The sequence below is a fragment of the Clinocottus analis genome, unplaced genomic scaffold (assembly GCF_023055335.1).
Source record: "Clinocottus analis isolate CAN_PGR_092001 unplaced genomic scaffold, fCliAna1.0.p SCAF_7, whole genome shotgun sequence".
Lineage (NCBI taxonomy): Eukaryota > Metazoa > Chordata > Actinopteri > Perciformes > Cottidae > Clinocottus > Clinocottus analis.
In genome coordinates, this window is record NW_027176229.1 from 13,298,435 (window position 1) to 13,322,809 (window position 24,375).

At 41.5% G+C, this 24,375-nt stretch overlaps 1 protein-coding gene across 5 annotated transcripts in view; it reads left to right on the plus strand.

Moving 5' to 3' along the window:
- The first annotated feature begins 1,465 nt into the window (after positions 1-1,465).
- The window catches only part of rtkna (rhotekin a), a 51,322-nt gene continuing 28,412 nt past the window's right edge, over positions 1,466-24,375 (plus strand). For 3 of the 5 annotated variants that reach the window (XM_068566503.1, XM_068566506.1, XM_068566507.1), the window contains exon 1: positions 1,466-1,805. In XM_068566503.1, coding sequence (XP_068422604.1) covers positions 1,695-1,805 — 111 coding nt within the window. In that variant the 5' untranslated portion in view covers positions 1,466-1,694. Of the gene's footprint in view, positions 1,806-15,730; positions 16,219-24,375 lie in introns of those variants that run through there. The other 2 variants (XM_068566502.1, XM_068566504.1) reach the window with 2 other exon arrangements.

A 24,375-nucleotide genomic window follows, 5' to 3' on the forward strand; every position in this document is an offset into this window, starting at 1 on the left:
GACGTGTAGATAGATCAGCCACTCACACACCTCCATGAGACAAAGGTGGACAGTTTATGACCAAGGGTCCTGAATTGGAAGTCAAACCCAGTATCTAGAAAACATGTGCCTTCTTATGGGACTGGACTAAGCAGTGTTTTGGTCTCACCTTATGTCACAAGGCTGGGTCTAGTGAACCCTGGTCACTCTCTATGTGGATGTGACCTCCTGTGAGAGACTGATTCTTTATGACTTTTTGACCTTTCAGAATTCGACTCACAGCACGTCCAGTGAAGTCCTGGTGCGGCCACAGAGCATGATTCACATTTATGCCCTGTTACAGAGGCTCGTTATTGAACTGTTGTGCCATAAAATCAAAGCCCCCCTACACTTCCACCCGCCCACCTGAAACTTATAAAAAGTTCCTGGTCCTTTGAAAGGTCAAGATACTTGTTTTACATGTTTTTTTAGTGATAGGCTATACGCCATATGATATTAACCTCATCAATCTACCTGGACCCATTTAAAGGCCCATTAACTTGGCCAAACATCACCCATATATTATAGTGAAGGCCCCAAGCTCTCCAACGGCATCAACCAGGTCAGGTTGGAATCCAGCTTCTCTTTTTTTCATTTAATTGAGCGGTACCGCTCTGAAAAAGGCATCTGCACAACAATAACTTTAAAGTACCTTTCATTTAGCGAAATTTAAACCATAGCAGACACATTTGTCAGTAAGCAAGATATACAACTAAAATTAAGTATGGTCTTACAGTATGGAGTAATGCTCTTACATTGAATTCAAAGGAATGGTTTTAATATAAAACTTTGGACTGCCAGGTGTCTAAACTGGAAAAGACATTTAAAAATCGGCCAAAATGAACTACAGTTCAAAATCAGAGTACATTCCTTAAGAAGTGGTCGTGATTTTGATTAATTCTTTTTGGATTTTGTACATTTTCTAAGTTAAAAATACATAAATAATAGGCCTATTTCATCACAGTGTGAACACAGGTCGAACTGATAACTTTACCTCTGGTCCACTTCTATACGTGTCACAGTTAATCCAGTGAACCAGCATGCATAACACCAGGGCCCTGGCCAACCTAAATGAAACGAGCCCATAATTAATGTCATTAATTACACCTGTGTTAACTTTACAATAACATGTCAACATGACAGCAGTGAGAAGGGCCTTCAAAGGCTCTACCTGTTGGTTAAAAAAAGAAGCAATTGATGAAGTTTAAAGCTTTAATAACAGGCCACCCACGGACATCTACAATTTCGCGATAGTAAATCTCCACTCGGCATTTTCCGCCCGTAGGAGTCCCAGGATACAGGACGGGGCAAAGTGAGGTCCCAGCTCCACCGCGTGGGGTGTTACCGTGTCACTCACCGGTGCACGCACAAGGGGCAGTGTTTGGGGAAGTGAAAAGTCAGGCAGATTCCGTGAATCAGTTTTTTTTTTCTTCCTGCGAGTGGACGTGTTTCAATCTCGGCTCCCGCATCAGAGGAAACGTCAGTGTTGGGATTCGGGCGCGTGGGAGTTTTCCTCTGGTGGGTCCGGTTTGTGCCATCTGGATCCACGCCGGGTTCGTCTGGGCAGTTTTTAGAGGCAGTTCCTCCCAGTTTGCGCTCACTTTAAGTTCGGCTAATATAGCTGGATAATACGCTCTCCACCGGACTATCTGTGAAGTTGGCAGAAAGCAAACACGATGTTTTGCCGAAATCAAACAGCAAGAGCAACCGTTGCCCGCGGCTCTGCCCTTGAAATGGAGATACGGCGAGGGAAGTTCAGAAAGAGCGTTTTCCTGGACACATCACAGGTAGACCAGATATCACCACCTTCCCACCACACAACAAATAAACACACACACACACACCCCCACACACACACACACTATGGGGGATTCTCTGTTTACGACTTTGATCCCTCTCCCTCTGCAAACTAACTTGTTGGCACACATGTATCTTGTTCTGAAGGCTTTACACAGCTTTGCTTTGTGTGATATTTTAATTAAACTGCACTGTGCTGCGGCGTTCACGTCCTCAAATTAAAGCTCTTAATTGCAACATTTTCAAACTACTTTGCATTTCAATTTTCTCGAAACAAAAAACAATATCCCTACTGGGGCTTGAAAGTGTGCCTGTGGTACTCTCCGTAGTGTGTTGACTGAGTAACTTTAATGTGCTTTTTTTTTGTTCCATCTCCCATGGGATTCTTTTAATACTTCTAGTTTCATATTGTATAGTTTTTTTCAGAAGCTGTTACCTTCAAGTGGTTATTGGATGGCATTTGTCTTTCCATATTGGCTCATTTGTATTTCTAAAAATGCATTAAAAGCTACTTTTGTAATTTCCCCTCAAGAGCTCTCTGTTTTCCTTGATATTCACATTGAACTATACTGTTCTCACACAATTTCCTTGAATAACACTGCAACATTTACACACAAAAAACTCTTTTGTAAAGGTCATCGGCTCACTTGTATTTCTTTTAACAGCCTTGGTTTTGACTGTGGCATGTGAACCGTCACTCTCATGCATCTGCATCTAAAAGTTGAGAACTAGGTCAGAACAAGCCTATGTATATCTCTCAGCTGTTTATCACTTATACAACCATACTCTTCATGCATGTTTTCTTCTTCATCCTTGCAAAGCTCCCATGTCAACATCTGCTTCACATTAGCGACTGTTTGTCGGCAAAGCAGGCAGCTTCAGAGGCCACTTCTAATCTTACCTCTAATTATTTTTACTCACTCCCCAAATTAATATCTCCATTCTCATTCTCTCACTTACACACAAATAGGTGTACCATGCAAAATTGCTGTGGGCCAATTTAATGTTAATTTGGATTCTTTTGAGAGTGCTGTTATTTGGTCATTCAGTCAGAAACACATTCCAGTGTTTTGGGGGTGTTTGAGTGCGTTTTGTAAGGTCAGAGAATTGTGTTGGTGATACTAATCAGAAAGAAGAGGTGTGCGTGGATGAGAGTATCAAGGAGAGAGAATAATGGGTGGGGTTCAATTGTAAGGGGATATTTAAGGAATGTTAATGGTGCAATATAGCAAATGAAAAATATAGGGTATTGATTCTGTCCTTACGTCCCTGAGGCTCTTCAGCCCATGTGTGTGTCCAGGCATATGTCAGTTTAGTTGTTTATAATTCAAAGCACAGGAAAACAACCCGCAGAGAGTCAGGCACACACTTATTGATGTGCTCTTAGAATTACCTTGCTCTAGTGTCAGAGCAGCGTCCTTTAATATTTGACACACCAGCTCGTTAAGGCCAGTAATACATCACACCTCCTAGAGGTGCAATAGTTCTAAAAGTCTGTTCAGTATCTCCGGCAGGAGGGAATGATCTCATTTGTTTTTCAGGTTTATTTTCAGATGACGCGAGTTGATGATTATACCCGGAGCGAGCAAACAGTGTTGTATTGTTTGTGTTTGTATTGTATTATATTTATTTATGTATATAGTTGGCCAGTGAGCTCGGGTGAAGGTTACACAAGGAGGGAGCAGATGTAGAAACATTAGGTAGGAAAACATGAAAAGGGAATATAAAGAGACTGGCCATAACGTTCAACATTAAGACAAGCTTCACACATATTCCACCTCTAACCCATATTACACTATCCTGCATTAGTTATTCATCAGGGTTAAGGCACTTCTTCTCACAACAACCATTGCATCCTTAACTGTGTAATCTGCTCTCTGCTGGTTCTCATACAAGATTAATTTGTGTCTCTGCCTTTGTTGCCAATGCTAATGATCCTCTTTCAGAGACTGAGACTTTCCTCCGGCTCTGTGTTAGGACTCGCTCAATGCCACTGTGGAACTGCTTGCTCTGTGGCATTTCAATGAAGCTGGCTACCTCTGAAAGCACCTTATTTGCCCTGTGCCAAGTGATATCACCTTTTATTTGTGTGAGCGTTCAGAGGTGCCAACATTTTGTGCCTCTCGTGTAGATGTGTGTACAAGATGGTGGTTTGTCTGGAGATTCTAACGGTCAATCACATATTATCAGAGAGTGAAATGCACAGTGCTCAAACAACTGAAAGAGAAAGTCTCCTTTGTTGAACTGAACCTAGAGTGAGTACCTACTGTTTTGCAAACTCATTTGTATGTACGTCGGCAATGGATTTTGTGTTCAGTAGAGACTTTTTATTTCTCCCTATAAGCTCAAGTTATTAAACTTAAACTCTTGCATAAGACCATAATCACAACAGTGAACTATGTGTATTTAGTATTTAATAGGTTTGTTCTATCTTCTGAGTAGAGTAGTTTTAAATGTGTGTTTGTGTTCTAAGGAGGCTCGAGGCAAATGAAGCCAAGACAGCTATTATTAATGTAGAGACTGCAGAACCAGACTTCTTGGATCTCTGTAAAGTATGTGCCTCATTAAGACAATTAATTATGTAAATAAAAGATTAAAATGTTAGAAATATTGTCAGGCGTCCAGTTTGACGTTTAGTTTAGGCTGTTTTCTGTTTTCCTTGTGAATATAATACAAGTGTGTCAGCATCATCCTGCCAGTCGGTCTTGCTGTGTTTCGACTCCACATCCTCTGAGGTCCGCTGTTGAACCATTCTGCTGTATGCGCATCACAAATTGACAGGGCTGTATGGTCAGAGAGTGGAAGGAGAGTGAGAAACCAAGCAAAGGATTATGTGCTCTTAAAGCATATGTCCAGAAATCCATTCTGCAGCTGTCTTGTCGATCCTGCCTGCTGCTCTCAGTGGGAGCAGAGAGTACATCTGCTTTGTACATCCCTCCTCTCTGATCCACCAGGCCACCAGTGTGTCTCTGCACTCCGTTCTGTCTCAGTCCTCTGCTGCACTGCTGTTTCAGCTGAAGCCACCCAGGCATGCAGTGGGAGCCTGGGTTTGTGCAGCTATTATTATGGAGGTGGGGATGGAATGCCCTGTATTTCAGTTCTCCGACTTATGTTTAACTCAAGGATGGTCCCCACTAGTACACACACACAACTGTGTCGACCGCTAGCGACAGTATACAGGGCCGGGAAGTGGTTAGATGTGAGTGTGTGTGTGGGTGATGACACACCCATCCACCCTACTTTCTTCCAGCCTGCAGGAGTGTATGGCAAGGTCTGGGTGCTTGCCATTTGTGTAGAGTAAAAGCCTTGACAGCTTTTAACTGCGATTTTGGGGCTTTGTCTTCTCCACCCTGTAGATCCACAAACTCTCACCAGTAAGTAGCCGTACTAAACATAGCTGTGGCTTTTGTGACATTTGGAATACTCTGGGTGTTTTCCTTGCTCAGCATATTTTCAACCACCCTCAGTCTCACCAGGAGTGCAATCACTCCTCTTTGGAATGTGTGATAAAAAATTCTGATCTTTCAGATGGGGGGATTATTTTAGCTTTTATCAGTGGAAACTGATGCATCCCTGTTATTTCTCCCAAGTCTGAAGTAATGTCTAACTGATATGTTTTCTCCAGATGCTTGGACATATGCCTATTTCATAGTTAACAGAAGAAGATCATGCTCTCTCCGCAGCCTTTGTGTGGCTTCTGCTGGTGTTTAATGTGGCCTGGCAGAAAAAAAGCATACAACTAAGCCTGTTTATGGGAGCATATGTTCACCCATCACATACATGAAGTAAAAGAGGTCATATAGATGTTTCCAGGACAACGCTTTTGCCAGCAAGAAAGGAAGCACCTCGAACCATGGGTTAAAAAAAAAAAAAAAGTCTCTTTCAAGGAATGCCAAACTGCCCTCCAGATCTCCCTCTTAGGGCATTTCTGTGTACCCAGAGAACAATGGGCCATGCCTGCAATGGAGCCCAAAACCGAGCTCTGTTCTGGGACATGAAATGCCAGGCTAAGGGGCTCAGAGGCCTGGGGGTTCTCAGTGGGTGCATTCTACCAGATTTCATGAACAACTACAGTGTTAAAGTTGCCAAGACTGGCCTGAATAGAGTTTTGTAAGAGAGTTGTGATGTTTTGTAGCCCAATCTTCTAAATTGTTTTGGGACTGCCTAGTAGTGCGTAAATCTGTATGAACTCTAAAGTGTGCATGTGCAGCCCTCGGGCATCTTGAACACTGCAGGGGTGCATGTGAGATGCCAGGGAAAAGTTTACCCCTTCTAAGACCCTTCCTCTCAAACAAAGCGTGGCCACTGGAGCTTTCTGATGGAGGCTTTCTTGGTATGCAGAGGGATATTTGAACTAGCCAATGTTTAACTTTGATTTTATTACATAGGCTTTAAGTATACGTCATTGTGGAGCACTGTTCCCACACAGCCTCTTAGTGCTAGCACAAATGAAAAATTGTTTAATCTCAGTTTCGTTAAGCCGTGAGTAAAATTCATGTCCTACAATTGTTCCCATGGTAATGACTGGACTGTTCGCCTAATAAGTTTAGTGAACGAGAGAACAAAGCCTTATTGTTCAAATACAGTATTTAATATTTAATTCACATACACCCATTCGTTATCTTTTTTTGCAACTAGGCAAGGTTATTTTGTGGTTTATTATTCAACACAATAGGTCTACTGTTACGAGGACATTCTATTCATCAATGTAATTCACGTAATGAATGTCTTTGCTGTGAGGTTAGTGATAACCTTCCTCAGGTTCAATTAGTAAATTTTTGCATATCCCATAGTCATCGGACATCCCCCTGCACTGACCCTGGTCAAACTGTTAATTTGAATTGTAGTCAGTAGTTGTTATGCTTCTTTTACATAATGCTCCAATGTTCTGATGCAACTTATTTCCTAGTCTTCATGGCATGAGGACTAGAAATATGGCATAAGTGTTGTCTATTCTTGGCTTTAAGGCTACATTCCAGTAAAGGGAATTAATTACAACCTGACCATTTTTGCTGTTCTATTATTTGCCCTTGAACCAATAGTCATTGTATCGACACTAATGATGATTATATATCAAACATCTCATGAAATAAATATTTGTGAAGCATCGATCGTCAGCCCTTCAATAGGGAGATATTTGTTCTTAACTATCATGATATTTGATTTTGTTTATATTGCCCAGCCCTATGTAGACATACACACACATACAGGAAGTGAGTCATAACACACTGTCAGTATCCAATTCACAAATGCCTGCAGCTCCATGTATGCCTACAAGTTTACAACCCTCCTTCCTGTTCTGTGTTATGAATGAAAGCTCCTGTTCTGAACTCTTCATTAGTCATTCGTGATAACTGTAGTTCGTCAGCCTCTGTTTCTCACACACACACACCTACACGCACACACACACACACACGCACACACACACACACACACACACACACACACACACACACACACACACACACACGCACACACATCTTCAGACAGTGACTAAGCAGCAGTGTCTCCTTGAGAAAGGTCCATTGCATATTATCAGACATAGACAGGCTTTGTTCACACAGTGCTCGCTGTCCGAAGAGAGGCTCCTCCGTGGCAGTGACACAGTTAACTGACAGACAGGGAGATAGATGGAGGTGATGAAATCACTGGATACATTACCACTCCTGCAGATGGGGAAACTTCCTCCATGCATCATCAAACCTGTCTCATTCAGTTACCACCTTGGTTGGTCAAGTGGATAATGCTTTTGAATCAAGAGTAGTAACCCAAAACTGTTGCCATGCAAGTCCCTTCTTGTCTCCCCATGTTTACTGCGTAACTCTGGAGAATATATGACAATGGAAGGATTTGGGATGTGAATACCAGAGATAAATGGGTATTAAATAAACTAAAATTAGGGATTTCTTCCTTATTAAAGATGATGGTTGATATTGGTTGAAACATACTATGGTTTTTTACTTCCTTTTGTGAGCTTTCACATCCTTCCACTGTTTCATACTCCACAATCTATCAACCTTAATACCTCCTCTCCCCAGAATAGCCATAGTATGTGGGCCGCACTACTTTTTTGAGAACCTGGTCCCCTGATATAGCAGGCAAACTTCTGTATACTGTAGGGCTAACCCACTTTCCTGATCCAGATTACACAAAAGAAGTCCTCCTTTGTGTTTTACTTCTAGACAGATTACTGTTTGTTTTATGTCCCTTCATCCCTCAATCTATTTTCACTGTCTCGCTGTTTCACTGTCTTTGGATTCACACCCCACCAGAGACCTAAACCTATCAAGCTTGGCTCTTACACACTGTAAAACAGAACTTGACTGCCTCATGCCAGAGGTATCTTATTCCTGTGAACATAAGACCCTACTGTGTACTGCTCTGTTAAACATTGACAAAAAGACACCCACACACACACTCACACATTCCGATGTGTGAGTGAGTGTATGTGGTTCCATTTACAGACCAGGACACTTGTTGTCAACCCCCTTTGACTTATCATAGGCAGCTTAGAAACATCAGAGGCTTTGTCTCTGGAAAAATGCCATTCTCTGATAAACTCGCTAGGCTTGACACTTTGAGAAATTGTTGCAATAATTAAGCTTATGAAACACAGATCCCCCCCCCTCTCCCTCCCTCCAACCCCGGTTATAATATTGATAACTCACAAAGCAGTTAGGGCTGGGTTTTGTATATGGACATGCAAACCAAACAGTGGGACGGTGTATTACAGTTGGAAAATATAAGTACACTAAAGTAAAATAAACTCAGATAAGCAGTGACAAAAAGTCACGTTGCACTCTGTGTGAATCCATTACAGGACTATGCTTTGAGCTTAGCCTGTAACTTCTCCAGGGACATCAACCTTCAATTCTATATGAAGGCCATTAAGGCTGAGGAATATATGGAGCATGTCCGCTATGGATCTTCTGCTGTTTTTCTTTATTTTGGTCTCTTATTTTTTTTCGTTTCTGAACATGAAGGCTTTTCATCCCGTGTTTCTATACATCACCTACGTACCTGACTCTATTGTGAAATGGATAAAGTCAGGGCCTCTCTTTCATACAGAGGAATGCACTGTGAAAGAAATCAATACAGAGGAATGTTTAGAGGTGTGTGTGCGCATATGTGTGCGCGTCTGTGTGCGCGTATGTGTGCGCGTATGTGTGCGTGCGTGGTGGGTAGCTGTGTTGTCAGTGCTTGCACCTACACCGTTTTGGACTAATGTTTTCCTTTTGTGCAATCTGAGTTCAAGCAGAGTCACTGTGTGAACAGTGTTATACCAGCTGTAGGTGTTTGGTTGATGGATGTGAGTATTGTATTGCAGTTATGTCCTTTTGTACTGTTAAAAAAAGACTCTGTACCAAATCATTTAGCAATCAATTGAGTATAAATATAAAGCAGTATCTGAAAGGAAAGTGGGAGAGGGCAAAGGGGCACAACCACCAATGATGTCTCTCTTTGTTTTGACGATGCCGAGCAGGTGTTTGACTTCATGAGAGCAGATGGGTCTATTATACATGTCTGCCTTTCTTCCCTGCATGCTGCATAGTGTAGGAGTCCCTGCCAGCATGCCTGTGTTTTAATGTGTTTGTTTACTGGGCACAGTGGCAGACGGTGTGGTGTCAGATCTGGTTGTATTGTTGTGGTGTTCCTGCTGTCTCAGCAATTACTTTTATTGTGTCTGTTGCTGGTTTTCCATTATTGCCCACCTCAAGAAAAAGAAAGATTTGAAAAATAAAAGGATTTGGATGCCTAACGGTCCATCCTTTTCTGAAAGTGTGAATGATGCCTATGAGCATACCATGAAATGTAAAAGGTCGACGAAATACACTTCTGTGAGAAAGAACTTAAAGGTTAAAGTAGCAATCATATTACCAAAAAACACTGATAGTAGGCGCATCATATTGAATGCTGTGCAGTTTGTGACATTTGTCATCACTTACAGTTTGTAGTCCACTAAAATATGATTGGAGCATAACAAAACTCAAAAGGGTCTAAATAAGGTGCATCAGTGAAAAGCTGTCAAATATATTTGTGTTTAATTGGAAACCGTCTTAAATATTCCAACATTACATGCTGCACAGTTGAAAACAGAATTTTACGCACCTTTGTTGCAGTGTTTGCAGCAGTGAATCTCTGTATGCAACCTAATTAAAGCTAAAATGATTGATTGACTAAAAAACATCTATGGCTATTTAAAAAAATAGTCTGCTAAAAACTAAACTATTTCTGACAAGGAATGACTTGTCAAAATTAAAATTATAGATTAATTGTCCATATAATGAGCATGTAGTGCACATTATAAAACAAGCAAGGTTACCAAGCACGATATAATGGTGTACTGTGTAAATGTAATCCAGATTCAGCTCTCGCCAGGGATTCCCCAAAATAGCCACTGGCTAGCCGGACGACAACCAGCTACGTTTGTGACTGATGGTTTGCGTGATATCATCTTTACATTTTGTGCGTAAGACCACTAAAATATCACAAATAAACATGTGTTTTAATTTAGTAGTTTAATAAATTAAAACCTGAATGCAAACATTACTCCAAAACATGTTGTTTGGTACACAATCAAATTATTGGAGATAACATATCTTAATTAATTTAAACAAAGTCAATATCCAGAGTGACCCTCGCATATGGAGCTTTCTTCTGCCTTGTTCCAAGCTGACCAGAAATCAGTAACCTTTAAAGATTTTATGCTTTTCAGTTTGAGATATGGTCTCCCTAATGCCTCCTCTGCAGATATTTACGTTCTTATATTGTTTCTGCAGATGTTTACATTTGTGGCTCCTCTTTTAAATTTTACCCAGACAGACTTTTACTACAAACAGCCGTCTCTCGGTCTGAATTCCTCTAAAATACTTATTTTGGTCTGGCAGAAGAAGTGATGTCACGGCAAGTAAAAACGCAACATTTTTTTATATTTATATAAAGAACAATGAGTTTTATTCTGTCTCTCTCTATTACAGATTAGTCTCATGTCTGTAGATCTCATTTATGTTTTTTCTGGTCTGGTTCTACTTGAAAAGGAATACTAGCACACTTCGGTCATTTTGGTCTTGTCAAATAAGATTTCTAGAATCGATTTAATTTTATGTTTCACAGCCATATCATTCAACAATTATGTATTAACAAATGTGTGAAGACATACATTATAACTTAATGATAATTAATAATATTAATGGTTGTATTATTACTTTTTTTTTTACTCTGCAACTTCCTGAACTGTTGACTTGTTTCACACTGTGGCACATCTTGCTGTGATGCTGTTTCTGCTCTACAGAGGGAGCCATTGCTCCATTTCAGATCCTGCCGCAGCCAAAGACTACTTTTTCTCATATCCTCTCCTATAGATTTGACATTCACTTCATATTCACCTTACAGTCATTATTAGTAGTTTACGAAAAGCATTTGTATGATTAGATACAAAATGTATCGCCTCAGTGTACATATCCTCTTAAATCAACTCATATCTGTCTCTGATATTGCAGAGCCTGCACCCCTGAGGGTGGAAATCGATGGAGATGAATTAGCTAATGAGTGAGTTTCTCTTTCCCTGAGCGGCCCGGTTCTTCAGAGTGATGAGATGCTGCAGTCTCCTGTGACAGCCTGTGGTAGAGTTCCTGAAAAGGGTGTGTGTGTGTGTGTGTGTGTGTGTGTGTGTGTGGGTGTGGAAGCTTTTCCCTCCAGCTTTTCTAAACTAATCCACCGACTGTGATGCGCACATCCCTTTATTCAATATGGAATTTCCTGTATAAGAATCCACCATCTTCGTGATTTGTTGGTCCGTGTCTGACATTTCATTTGCAGTATTACTCAGCTTTTGATGATGGATATAGAGTACAGCGTTCTTTATGACATCGCCACAACATCCCCTGTATGTAATCTTACAGAAGAAGTTGGATAACTCTGCCATTACAGACCGAAAGTGATACATCTAATAACAAGGTAGACTGTCGATGAGATTTACAATGTCATTACTCCGTCTGTGTGTCTGACTTATGACTGCGTAGCTGTCGGCACAGGCTTTCCATGCTCTATAACTGAGAACTGACCTCCGAGGGGATTTCTCAATGATGCGTCTGGTCTCACAGCTCGTCACACCTTGCTGTCATCAAGTCAAACAGATGTGGCCCAGTGCCTGCCGTAACACTGCCATGTAACTGAAGCCCTGTGATATTCAAATCGGTTGAGGCTGTTGGGAGGAATTTTACAGGAACAGATGTGTAATCTGGCGCTTTGGAAGATCCTATTTTCAGTGTATGACTATATATCAGTTTAAAAAAATGACTCTTATTCCCTCACTGTCTTTGTGCAATCAACTGTCTGAGAGTGTAAAAACACCCTGAGGGAAAAGTTCTGTAATAATTCTTATTTGGATTTTTGTCCTCTGTGCGAAACAACAGTGAGGCGGTTTGCTACCTCGATCCACTGCATTAGTCTTGTATTTTCAGACACTTCTGCCACATGTTCAGTGTGTGCGCACTATGTTCACAAGGCTCACAGAGTGTTGGTTTACGTCTGTTTATGCCTGGGTGTGTATTTGTATATGTAAGCAGAGGTTTGTGTGCATGTGTCTCAGTTGGCGAGTGGGCGTTGGGATGTAGGCGGGGTTCAGTTTTCAGATTGGGTCTAGAATCTAGACTGTCATCTAGACTCCAGATGACAGTCAAGGCTCTTTGTTGTGGTTTGGGGCCCGGCTGGTTTCCCTGGCCTGTTCTGCTGCCACACTAAGTAAGACTAAAGGCAGCTTTTAACCTTCAACAGAGGCTCTACAGTTGTGAAGAAAAAAAGATGAAGTTGGTATCTGAGGCTGTAAGATCGTGTTGATCAGAAGATGAAAATGACATTTGTGTGATACTCATCAGTGTGTTTTTGTTTTCTTTACACTCGTATCATATGGGTCTCCTCAGCTCTTTTTCATCTTTTGTAGAACGTCTGAAGCTCCTTCCTTTATTCCTATCATTTTAGTAACAAGGACATTCACAGAGGTCTAAAAGCATCCTGTTTTAGAAAAGCTTACTTTAAGGCAAACAGTAAGATTATTACCGAAACTGTGTAATCTAAATGCCAATTATAGTTTACGATCCTACTTCCGGGTTCAACTTTGACCTTTACCGTAGGTCAAATTAATTGGTTTAGATAATTTGGTGAACTTGTTTGAACGTCTAAAAGCTTGGTTGTCTTGCACCTTGAGATTGATCTTGGTCTTTGTAAATACTTTGATGATTAAAATATAAAATAATGACAACACAAAAATCATCTTTTGACATTAATAAGAAATGTGTATTTTTTTTACTAATTTACTTTTATCTTTATTAAATTGTATAGAGTCCATTTGTCACTAGCATTTCCTGCATGCTCACTTGCCCAAAACATCATCAGCCTGATAACCAACAAGTCTTGCTTTAAAAAATGAAAATATAATTGTGTCTTAAAATGAATACTGTTTCTTTCCTCCAATCGTAATTCTCAGCTCTGTCTCCAGCTGATTAATGGACATATCCCTCCCTTCATCCGTTCAGAAACAAAAAACACACCGGCTATTGTCTTGAAAGGAGTCCAACCCTCTCCTTACTTGTGCATGTGTCCTAATCTCCACCCCTGCTTTGATCAAACCTTGGAGTTAGTGTTAACTGATTGTGTAATATATTGGTTTCACGTCTCCCTTTAGGCTCACAATTGGCACATCTGGCCCCACAGTCAAACCAAGCTGCTAATCCACCATCCCAGGTAATCACTATTAAACATAACAGAAATCCCAGCCAGGCCAAAAGCTGTTAGGCCTCTGCACTAACTGCTGATCAACTGTCCCCGAGTACCTGAGCCTGCCTCATCCTCGGTGGCTCCTGGCCAAGAGGCAGCGATGCTCTGTTTGTACTAGTCACCTGCCTGCCTGCCAGCGTGCCCTCTCATTGAGATAATAGCTGTGTTCTGTCTGTTTTTGTTCAGCCTCTAGGCTTTTGTCAAAAGGTGTCAGTCTTTGTGTTTTACTGCAGGGGGATTTACCTGCAGCATGTTCTGCTGCTGTAAAAGAAAGACTAAAAGGATTAAGTGACACTGGAATAATTCATTGTTGTCCCGTCGCTTGTTAATTCATTAAAATGCATGCATTCCAACGAAAAAGTGAGAACAGCTGTGGGAAAACTGTATCGCTTAATTAAAGGCTTGTTTTAACACAATGCATTATAGTGTTCAAGGCAATTTGAGTTTTTGTTAAGTGAATATTTGTATAGTTCAGCAGCATGCCAGATCGAGTTTCTGAGGGGATTGACTGCATATCTCTACACTGAATTGTGAATCAAATGCCACAGACACACATTTAAATCCCTGAATGCTTTGCAAGCACCTATAACCTCGACTATTTATCTTTCCATTGAGAGCAATGAATCTCCTCTCTGTGTGTTGGTGCCACATTTGAGCACAGTGATTTAAGCTCTTGAGGCTGGAGGCTTTTCTTGGGTAAATGACCCAGCTCGCTCTACTGGACCCCCTCTCCTCTGACTCTGAGGTGAAAGGGCTTTTACAGTTCTTGTTTTTTTCACTGTGTGTGTGTGTGTGTCTGTGCGTGTGTGCGCGCGCGCGTCCACTATCACGTCAAAGTGACTTGTATCAAGACAATCTTCCTAATACTTAATTCTACAGTATTTGGATTAATTACGAGTGGTCTTCTTCCTCGTGATGCGCTCGTGAAATCACGCAGTGATGGTCTGGTGTTGGCGATCAGAAGAATGTGTTTTAATGAACGCGCCTCCTGAGCAGTGCGCATTGTGACGCCGGTTTCCTGTTGAGTTGTTGGTTAGCGCAGCGTGGTCTCACAAATGCCACGAGGAGGACACATCACACAACAGCTGTGTGAGGTCCAGGGTTAACGCTCCAGAGAGGACCGTTTGGATCCCAGTGCTCTTATACTTGGCGTGAAGACCAGAGACGGAACCATCACCACGGGTTATGGCTGAAAGTCACATGAAGTTTTTATTTTATTTTACATTTTGTATTCTTTTGTTTTGAGAACAGAGGCCAACACACAGCTGCCGCGATGGGAAGGGCACTTAGACTTTTAATGTTTGTTTTTTAAAGTTGGGAAACCTTCCTTGTATTTTTTGTCACATCTAACTATCCCACTGAATGTAAACTTGACCGATCTTATAGGAGCCGATGTTTTTTGTTGGAAGTTATAAAAAAAAATGCCAGTAGAGAATTGAATTAATGTTTAAATAGTTAAAGATAAAAGATTGAAAGGATCTGTGACACTGGGGATCTGCGCTATGAAATATACATTTGACTTTGACAAATGCGTGTGACCCTGTGGTCTACTAAGATGTACAAGGCATATAATTTATTCCTCAAGTAAGTGCATTTTCAGTCCATCAATTTTTAAACAGCAGTACACGTTGTATTTTTTTTTTAAAACGAATATCTTCTTGTTTCACAGTTAACAATGGAATGATTGTAATTCCCCCAGAATCGACCTTGTTGTTTTAATCTACCACACTTTCTTCGGTTACTGCTAGATTACATCTGTGGGTGTTCATTTTCACTCCCCCCATGAAGCGCCAGCTGACACGGTTATAATTTCCCCATTTATTATCAAGCCAGTAAAAAGAACAAAGCTTCCCACCCAGCTATGCTTGTGTGGTGGTGTGGCATTTGCTATTTATTTGTTTTAAAAAGGGCGTAGGGGCAGCTACAGTAATCTCTCCCTCTTTCCTCCCCCCTTCTCCCCTTTTGAAAGTTCATTACCATCACCAGGGGCGCGTCGTAGGGGTTAATTTAGCGCCGAGTTGGGGAGAGCCAGGGCGCACACAGTGGACTAGTTGTGCAGATCCCTCCCGCAGAGGCGATGCCCTTTCGTGGAGAGGTCTCTTGTCACACAGAGGACAGACGGCACTCACAATCGGGACACAGGGACACAAAGAGAAGAGCTGCATTTTAAAAGGCTCCATTCTTACCCCGCAACCGCTGTGTGTTGACTGTGGGTGTTTGTGAGGATCTTTGTTGCCCGGAGAAAAGTAGAGAGGAAGAATACGCGCCGGGAACGAGTTGGCGGATTTTTTATTTATTTTTATGGACAGGGTTACTACAGTGCAGCTGATGCTGTCATCCACTCCACCTACGTTTGCTTTCCCAGAGTCTTGTTTTGCACGAGGAGCTGAACTTTTTGCGCATTGTTTTACGCACTAGTTGTAGGAAACGGTCATCATGAACTTTCTCTCCCCGGTACCTGTGGCGTAGCGGTTTGAGCCGGATCGTTAACTTCAAGGAGAATACGTCATTTTGTGGATATCTGCCGAAAGAATGCCGGTTGATAAATTCGCAAACATGGAGGCAAAACTGTGGATATTGGAGGATCTCAATATGATGTACATCCGTCAGATTGCGCTCAGTTTACAGGTAAAAGTTTATTTCAATTTCTAGTTGACAATCACTTGTCTCTGACCTTCTACTTGCGTTTTTTGTTGCTGGATTTGCTCTGTTGTCACCAGTATTTACACAATCTTATAGCTGTGGTGTATGTGGTCATGTCTCATACTTTTTTTTATTAATTGGTGTGCAATCCACACTGAGAACAAGCATATATCACTATGTTGGGTGTGCAGCTGTGCTTATGTGTTTTGTCATGTTTAAAAAGGGTAAAGGATTTTTCTGTAAGGGACAAACACGTTGAGCTGACGTTGGTGTGGGCTCCCTGTTGCAGATGGCAAATCTTACACCAACAGTAAACAGAAAACAACACTGCATGCCATCCATCTCTCCCTCCTGTGTATTTCCCCTTCCAACTGGGGTTCATACACAATCCACAGCTGTGTGTGCACGTGCACGCTTTTGAGTTCTGAGAAAGACAGAAAGTCATTCCTTATAACATGACGAATGTCTGCTCACCTTTTTTTTGCATATACAATGTTCCTTTAACTATATGTCTGTTAAGAATGAAATGGGCACATTCCTTAGGTATTTCCAGAGAGTTGAAAGGAGGAGGACACACACATGGCCACTGGAAATGTTACAAGAATTTCAAGGGGAAATTCTATTCTACTTTATTTTCTGCTCTCATAATCTGCAAAGATATTACTGTCTGTGCTGCAGCTGTTAAAAAGGCAGACTGTTTCTCTTCCACTAAATGTCAACTGAAATCTTGTCCAAAATGCCTTCAGCTGTGTGACACAAGGGCTGTTTAAGAGGTGATATCACTCTCTGGTGTGTTGTACCTTTCAGCAGTTTGGCATCGTTTTCATGTGCAAGGTGTTTATTTTGTTTGTATACCTGTGCCAAGTGCCACAGAGCAACAACAACTCATGCCAGCTTTAGCTTGTGTGAAGCCTAGTCTATTCTTTTTCTGTAACATTTTGGTTCCCAAATACTTGAATCTGCCTTTTAAACTCTGCCTCTGTTGACTTTAGAGACCCTGAGGCTTGCATAGCACCTGTATAGCGTTAAAAAGCAGCTGTCACAAGGTGTTTTTACCAAGAAGTTGATCGGGAACTAATCAGATTATTAGTTCTTGTCACAGAGCCTCCTTTGATAAAGACATGTTGTTTACAGCTCGGTCATAGACTTGAAAGTGGTACTTTGTCTGAATATCGAATCTGGGGCATTATGTTGGAATGTAGATAACGGGCATATTTGTGCATTTAAGCATTTAATTGTGTACGTTTTATTTCTGGAAATGCAATTGAAATGGTAGGAATGTACGATAAGCCATATTTAGCTCTGTGGAAAAACTTGTCACTTCTGCTCTTTCACAGGGAGTTCAGAGGTTAGGGTCGGCCACAGAGAGGCATTACTCTGCAATAACCAGGGAGATTTTCAGAGTGTTGGATAGAAGGTTGTGTGCCATGTCTTCAACTCATATTTTTTGCTGGTAAACACAGAGTTGTTTGCTCAATCACTGAGTTGCTCGCTCTTCCCCTCCCTCCCCCCTTGACTCCTCCGCCTGGGTGGGTTTATCAGACAGGGATTCTTTGTAAGTAGCTGAGCTTCACGGACCACAGTTTAACTATAATTTTAGCTAGCTATGGATGCGATTTTGCTCCAGGGTCTTTCATAAACATCTGGATCATTAGGACTTGCAATTATTAGATTGTAAACCCTTTTTTCCTCTTTTTATCCCCCTGCAGCTACATGTATCTGAAAGCCACTCCCACCCAATGAACACATGTGCAGTGTGAAAACTATACAGAAGTACATCTTGTTTCCTGTTGTTTTTCTGCACTGGTCATTTCAGAAGATAAGATAACGTGTCATTCAAAAAGAACGAAAAAGTGAGGAGATCACTTATGTCCTGAGGTTCAAGCATTCCTCGGTCTTGAATGATTGCTGTGTCAGGAGGGGAAAGAGAGCAGCCATTGTGTTATTTGCAAGCTCAGTAGGAAGACTTTTTTTTGGTCTTCAGGTTTTAACAAGTCTGTTTGTAATAGGAATGGCTGCATTCTTGGCTCCAATGAACTATTTTCTTTAGTCTTTTTCTCCGCAAAACAGTCGCAGCAAGTGTGTAAAGCATTGGTCCCAAAGAATACAGAGGAAAGGTAGCCAATGGGAAACAGGAAATTGTCTTCTGTAATTACTGTTTCCCAACGGGAGCAACAACATTATGTCATTGAGCTTGCTCAAATACAAATAGCTAAATACACTGATAACATTTTAGTTGCTTTGCTTTGAATGTCCAATTGTCTTCTGCCATTCTGCTTCTCGTCCCTCTTCACCTTCTCAGACTGTGTCCCCAACGTCCAGTCTCCTCCTGGGTATAGCCTGAGGTCCCTACATAGACACTTTCTCCCTGTTCTAATGTTAGCCTGCAGGTTGGCTTCACAGGTATTTGGTTTGAAATGTAGACATTTTTGGGAAGGGTTTCTGAGTTCATTCATTTTTTGCAAGTAATAAAAGCAGGATTTGTTCATTTTGTAAGTCAGGCATTGTTTGTGAGAGTACAATACTTTCTCTATGTGTGAGTGTGTATTTGTGTTGACCTCACTGGGCCACACTAGCCCTGCTCAACTTAGAAGGGGTGCAGCCTGGGGCTTTAAGATGCTACAGCTCTGGCTGCTACTGATCTTCTACCAATGTTGTAATCTGATTTAAAGATTTCATAGATCCCCTTTTTGTGTTGTATTTGTTGAGGTATTTAAACCAGAACTGACTCTTCACTATTTGTTTAACCTCACTGGAAAACCCCACTTTGAAGTGTTTAACTTTTTTCACATAAGTCTCCCCAAATCATCTGCTTAAGAGCAAGACTTATGCTTGTAGTGGTGTAACTGACCCCTGTTGATCGGTGATCCGTATGGGTCCCCCTTCACGGTTCGGCACAGCGTTACATTAAGTCTTAATGACAATTGTTATCCACCTACATTCAGTAAAATATGCACAGGTAAAATCAGGACATCAGCATTTATGCTTGTCGCCAATCTCTGATAGTGTTATATTGTAAACAACCGACCTGCTTGTGTTTAAATTGAGGAGAGCTTGTTAACGATGGCCAGCACACAAGATTTCTGTTTGGTTACATTATGATGTGTTAATACATCATTAAAACTACTAATGATAGGATTTGTTTTTCCATATCATTTGAATTGTGTGTTCTTATGAAGAAAAACACTATGGATTACTTTAAATGTTATCCTTTTACTTTGTTAGAGGATTTTATGGTTTACTCTGACTTCAGAGTGGTTGAAAAGATTTGTTTGGGCTGTGGTGAAAAAACAAATGTCTGGCGCCTTCTAGACCTGCTGTTATAATCAAACAACAAAGGGATCAGTATCTAATCCACCAATGTTGATCAGCGATTAGTATTTTGTTTTTTCTTTTGTGCTGATCTGATATGTGACTCTGATCTGTGATATTATCCAAGACGTGAGTTTTATGATCCAATGCACCACTACTCGTAATCAGGCTAATATACTACCACTACCATTATAATGTAATAATAATGTACCAGTTCTATAGAGTCCTCAAGCAAATAGACCTGTATGTATAGTCAAGGAAGCTCTGACCCTTTTTTTGGTGATGAGCTCTCGTGAGGTTCAGGTGGGAGTTTCTTGTTCCCCCTCCCGGGACTCGTGTTCGACCTCTCACACGCTCCCAAACCCTAAACTTAGCTGTGGCCATGCCTCAGATCGTTCTGCAGATTCTAGACGCCACATGCAGGCGTTAAATATCCATTGGCTGGTATCCATGCCATGGAGCCTCTCTTCTGATCTCAGATCATTTGATTGAGTTGGACTAATCAAAAATTGATCCGCTCACCCAGATCAATACTGTCAGAAAAATCTCTTTCTATTTGAAACGGTGCTGGCATAGAAATAACCCTTGAACATATTTATTGTGACGTGTCAGTAAAACATTCACTGGTGCTATTCTGCCATTTCCATACTGTCTATAAAACCGGCGAAGTGTCAGTCCTGGGAACGGCTATTTCCACCCCGACCTCGTGCTCTCTAAATGTAGGATGTCCTGGAAGGCAAAGGCCAAATTGACAGCGGTTAATCCCTGCCTGCTCTGGGACAGGAAACCAGTATCTTCTTGTGCACTTCAGCCAGACTGCTGAATCCCAACCGGATGATGAATTTGTAGACAGAGCAAAGGTTATTCTTATTCATACTGGGACTGCAAAACAGTGCATGTGAGATTTATCTTCAATCCCCTGGCTTACGTGGACCTAGCCTCGTAGTTTCATTTATTTGTTATTTTAAATGGTTTCATCCTTTTTTTCTGTTTTTTGCCCTCAGTTGCATTCTTCTTTTATTGGCATCATTCATTCGTTCAATCTTTATTTTATTACCTTTTTCGTGTTTAATTCATCCTTTTAGTTTTGGAGTTAGTATCCTATTCAATCCTTACATGAAAAAGGTGTGTGTGTGTGTGTGTGTGTGTGTGTGTGTGTGTGTGTGTGTGTGTGTGTGTGTGTGTGTGTGTGTGTGTGTGTGTGTGTGTGTGTGTGTGTTAGTTCAGCTGTTGGGTTGTTTAGGTAGCCTAAGTTACACCAGGCCTGCTTGCTTTAGTGGAAGGTGTGCTAAAGCTAACAGCGCTCGATCTCCTGTGATACAGGGTAAACAGTCACATCTGAGCCAAAACATATTCCTCTACAATGGACTTCTTCATTGCACACCACTGACCTGTATGCTTCTGAGAGTTTGTGATTAAATATTTGCAAAGGATAAGCCAATACTGCAAGCCATATAATCAAGTTATGTACTTTGCTTTGATTTAGACATTGGGTTCATCGCCATGGATTTCACTATTACTGGGAGTTTTTTTTAATGGGCTTTTTGCATTTGTTTTGAATTAGATGGAAGTCATTTTTACAGTATTGCAACAGCTTCAAAATGTATGGAAATAGCCAGGTTTATTTAAATGTAAGTTTTTCTCCACATGGCTTTTAGTCTGTTTGCTGTGTGCGTGCGTTGTGTATTCATAAGTGTGTCTTTGGCATCTATATCACGGATAGCTACAGTGGATTCCAGTGCTGTATGCCAAATGCAGGCACACAGTGTGTGAGGTAGAGGAGAAAGGGGGCTTTGTATCACATCACACACACCCATTGCTCCAAGCCCTCCTCTCCCTCGGAACCACACATCTAGATCCTAACTCGAAGCCATCTTTTCCAAGCCTTGCTCTCTCCTGTGCCAGCCTCAAGTCTACTGACTAAACCATCTGGCTCCCCACCTCTGCATGCTCCCCCTAGACTTCACCACAGTGCTGCCTCCCCTCCCTGTACCTCAGTCCTCACCCGAGCCATCGCCCATCCAGCGGTTAGGAGGACCAGTACAGGTCTGAATAGGCCCACTGTGTGAACAGGAACCAGTTAGATACCGCGGCCTGAGCCAAGCTTCCTTTTGAAAAACAGCAGGCATGAGCCAGGAGAGAACGAAGGAGAAAACGCAAAGCCAAATGGAGAGATTGACCTGACTCCCAGCTCCTTCCGCTTGCTTTTTGTCATTCACTTTCCTTTACTCACTATCTCCACCTGGATCCTTAATACTTTCCCTCTGCTGTTCTCGTCTCTCTGCCTGCCTCTATCTCAGCTTTCAGCCCTTATTTCCACACTGTATCTCACCATTCAGCTCCAACTTTCTTTAATCCTCCTTCTTCACTCTTTCGACCGTCACCTGGACCTGCATAAAGACACTTAGGCATTTTATTAATAGGAGTTTTCCTTTCAGCTGAAAAGAAAATTTAAGTCACTTAAGCTGTTTGAATTGAGACTGCAGGCCTTATTCAAATGAGCACAGATTGGATTTAAAGCTATGTTTGACTTGTGTCAACCGCTGAGAAGTCCCTGTTTTAAAGTGGAGGTATTAAAGACGTATTGCTTTGTAAAACATGTAATTACGATTGTTTGAACATGTTCTGGTGGTGCAGCTAGTTGCACAGGCTGTTCAATCAAATGGTTGTCTTTGTAATTGTGTGCAAGCACACACTTAGAAAAGAGCATTTGGTAATGTGTTTAATTAAGCCTGTAAACATTGCTCTTGTGTTTGTCCATATGGGTGCAATTTCTGCTTGCATCTGTGTGATCTATTTGTGTGCTTTCCAGCTTGTGATAAAAACTCTGCAAAGTGCACATGATTGTGTGTAAGTTTATGGTTCATGCAGTGACTTTATTGATTTGTGTCTTTCATGTGGTTTATGGACAGTATGTGGGGGAGTTTTGAAGTGTGCATGAATAAATTCAGTCTATTTCTGTGTTTCTAATCTCTCTATCCCTCCCAACGCTGTAACCTTGCAAAGTTAGTGGCCTGGAACAGAGAGTAGGTGGAAGTCAAAGAGGCGAAGGACAAGTGTCGTCTAAACAAGCAAATACAACCATTAAAACAATCTATTCCCCAGTGATGCTGAAACCATCCTTGTGACTCCCTTCAGGGGCAGCAGGGCAGCATTTGTGTGTGTGATGTGTGTTTGAGCTGCAAGCCAAAGTATGTGTGTTGCCAGGTGGAACAACTCTGTCAGCATTTGGATGGCTGCCATCTGAGAGTTGTGCTTTAATCAAGGACAAGAGATGATCTCTTCTCTCTTGCACTTAGGGTGTACTGATGGGTATTGTCTTTGTCTCCATCTCTCTTTTTCCCAGTGCCTGTAAGCAACTCCCTAACTTCACACAAATAGCTAATTGATTGTTTTAATGTTTATTAATTTGAGTCGTGCAAAAGTTAAGTAACACAGAGAAAGCTGAGCAGATAGCCTCACAGTATTCGCAGAAGGCTGAATGATCCCAACAACAAGAGATGAGCTTGAGTTTTATGTGACTTCTGTGGTTGAACTCCTTAAGATTGATGGTTGTGCTGCTCAGGAAAACCAAAAAGGCACACTGTCTCAGGGGAGTTCCAGGTTTTAGAGGCAAGTCAGCAGGAGCTTGGGCTTAAGGCTAAGGTAGATCTAAGGGCCAAGGTTGCGAAAAAGGGGGGGCTCTTGTTGTGGTATGAGGTGTTGAGAGGCATGGCTGAGCTGTTCCACCCCCAAACAACTCCCCCCTCCACAAAAAAACAACCTCTATGCGTCACCATGATGAGATCAGTGGAACAAACTCCCCAGACAGATGATGTCATGTTTTGGACTTGGGGTCAAAATCTCAGAGTCAAATTAAGACGATGTTTGTGTGTCTGTGTGGGAGGGTTGTGCATAATACCCTTGGAGAATTTAACATGGGCAGTTTTTAATCATACCATAGTCTGTTCAACTTCCTGCTGTCTCCTTGCAAGAGATGAGACAATATAGAACACTCACAATAAGTTCATCGAGAAAAATTTGTCATCGGGATAACTATTGTGAATATCGTCACATGAGTGACTTGAAGAAGACGTCTAGCTTGCTCTCATGGTGAAAAATAGAGCCTGATTTCAAAAAGATGCAAATTACCATGTAAAAAAGACTCAATTCACACAATGTTGCTATTTCTTTTTTCTCTTTTTTTCATCCTTATCCCCTTATAATTACCTTATTTAAAATGCAGTTAAGTGATTCCAATATGTTTTAGTGCAGTTTCAAGCATATTTTGACGATTTCTAGGATACTATCTTAAATTGTAATAATTTTGTCCAGCATAATCGTGGCATGACATTTTCATATGGGGACTACTCCTTGCATTCACAAGGACACAACTACGAACACACTACTGACGATTACCGTCTGTGTCCTCTTTCGCCTTCAACTATTTTTAGAAAAAGCTTGAAGAGCCTCGACAGAGTTGAAGAGTGTCCATGTGTCCTCATTCAAAGATAAAAAAGGTTAATCCATCTTAATGTCGGGACAGACTCTGGAGGGAGACAGGGATCCCTGTTGGTTCAATGGAGAGGCATAGCTCGCTCTGATTGAGGCGAACTGGTTGTGACGAACAGCTAACCGGACTGAGACCCTATTAACCCTCACGACAGAGCCCCTCTGAAACACTGTGTCATTGATCTGTATGCCACTCCAAACAGACTGACTGTTGGTTATGTAACTTAATGTGTAAGTTTATTGAGGGACTATTTAGGGGCCTACATAAAAACAGACACAGCTTGTGTCCTCAGCAACTGCAGCTGTCAGTGTAAAATCCACAGGAGCTTGACGGTCAGT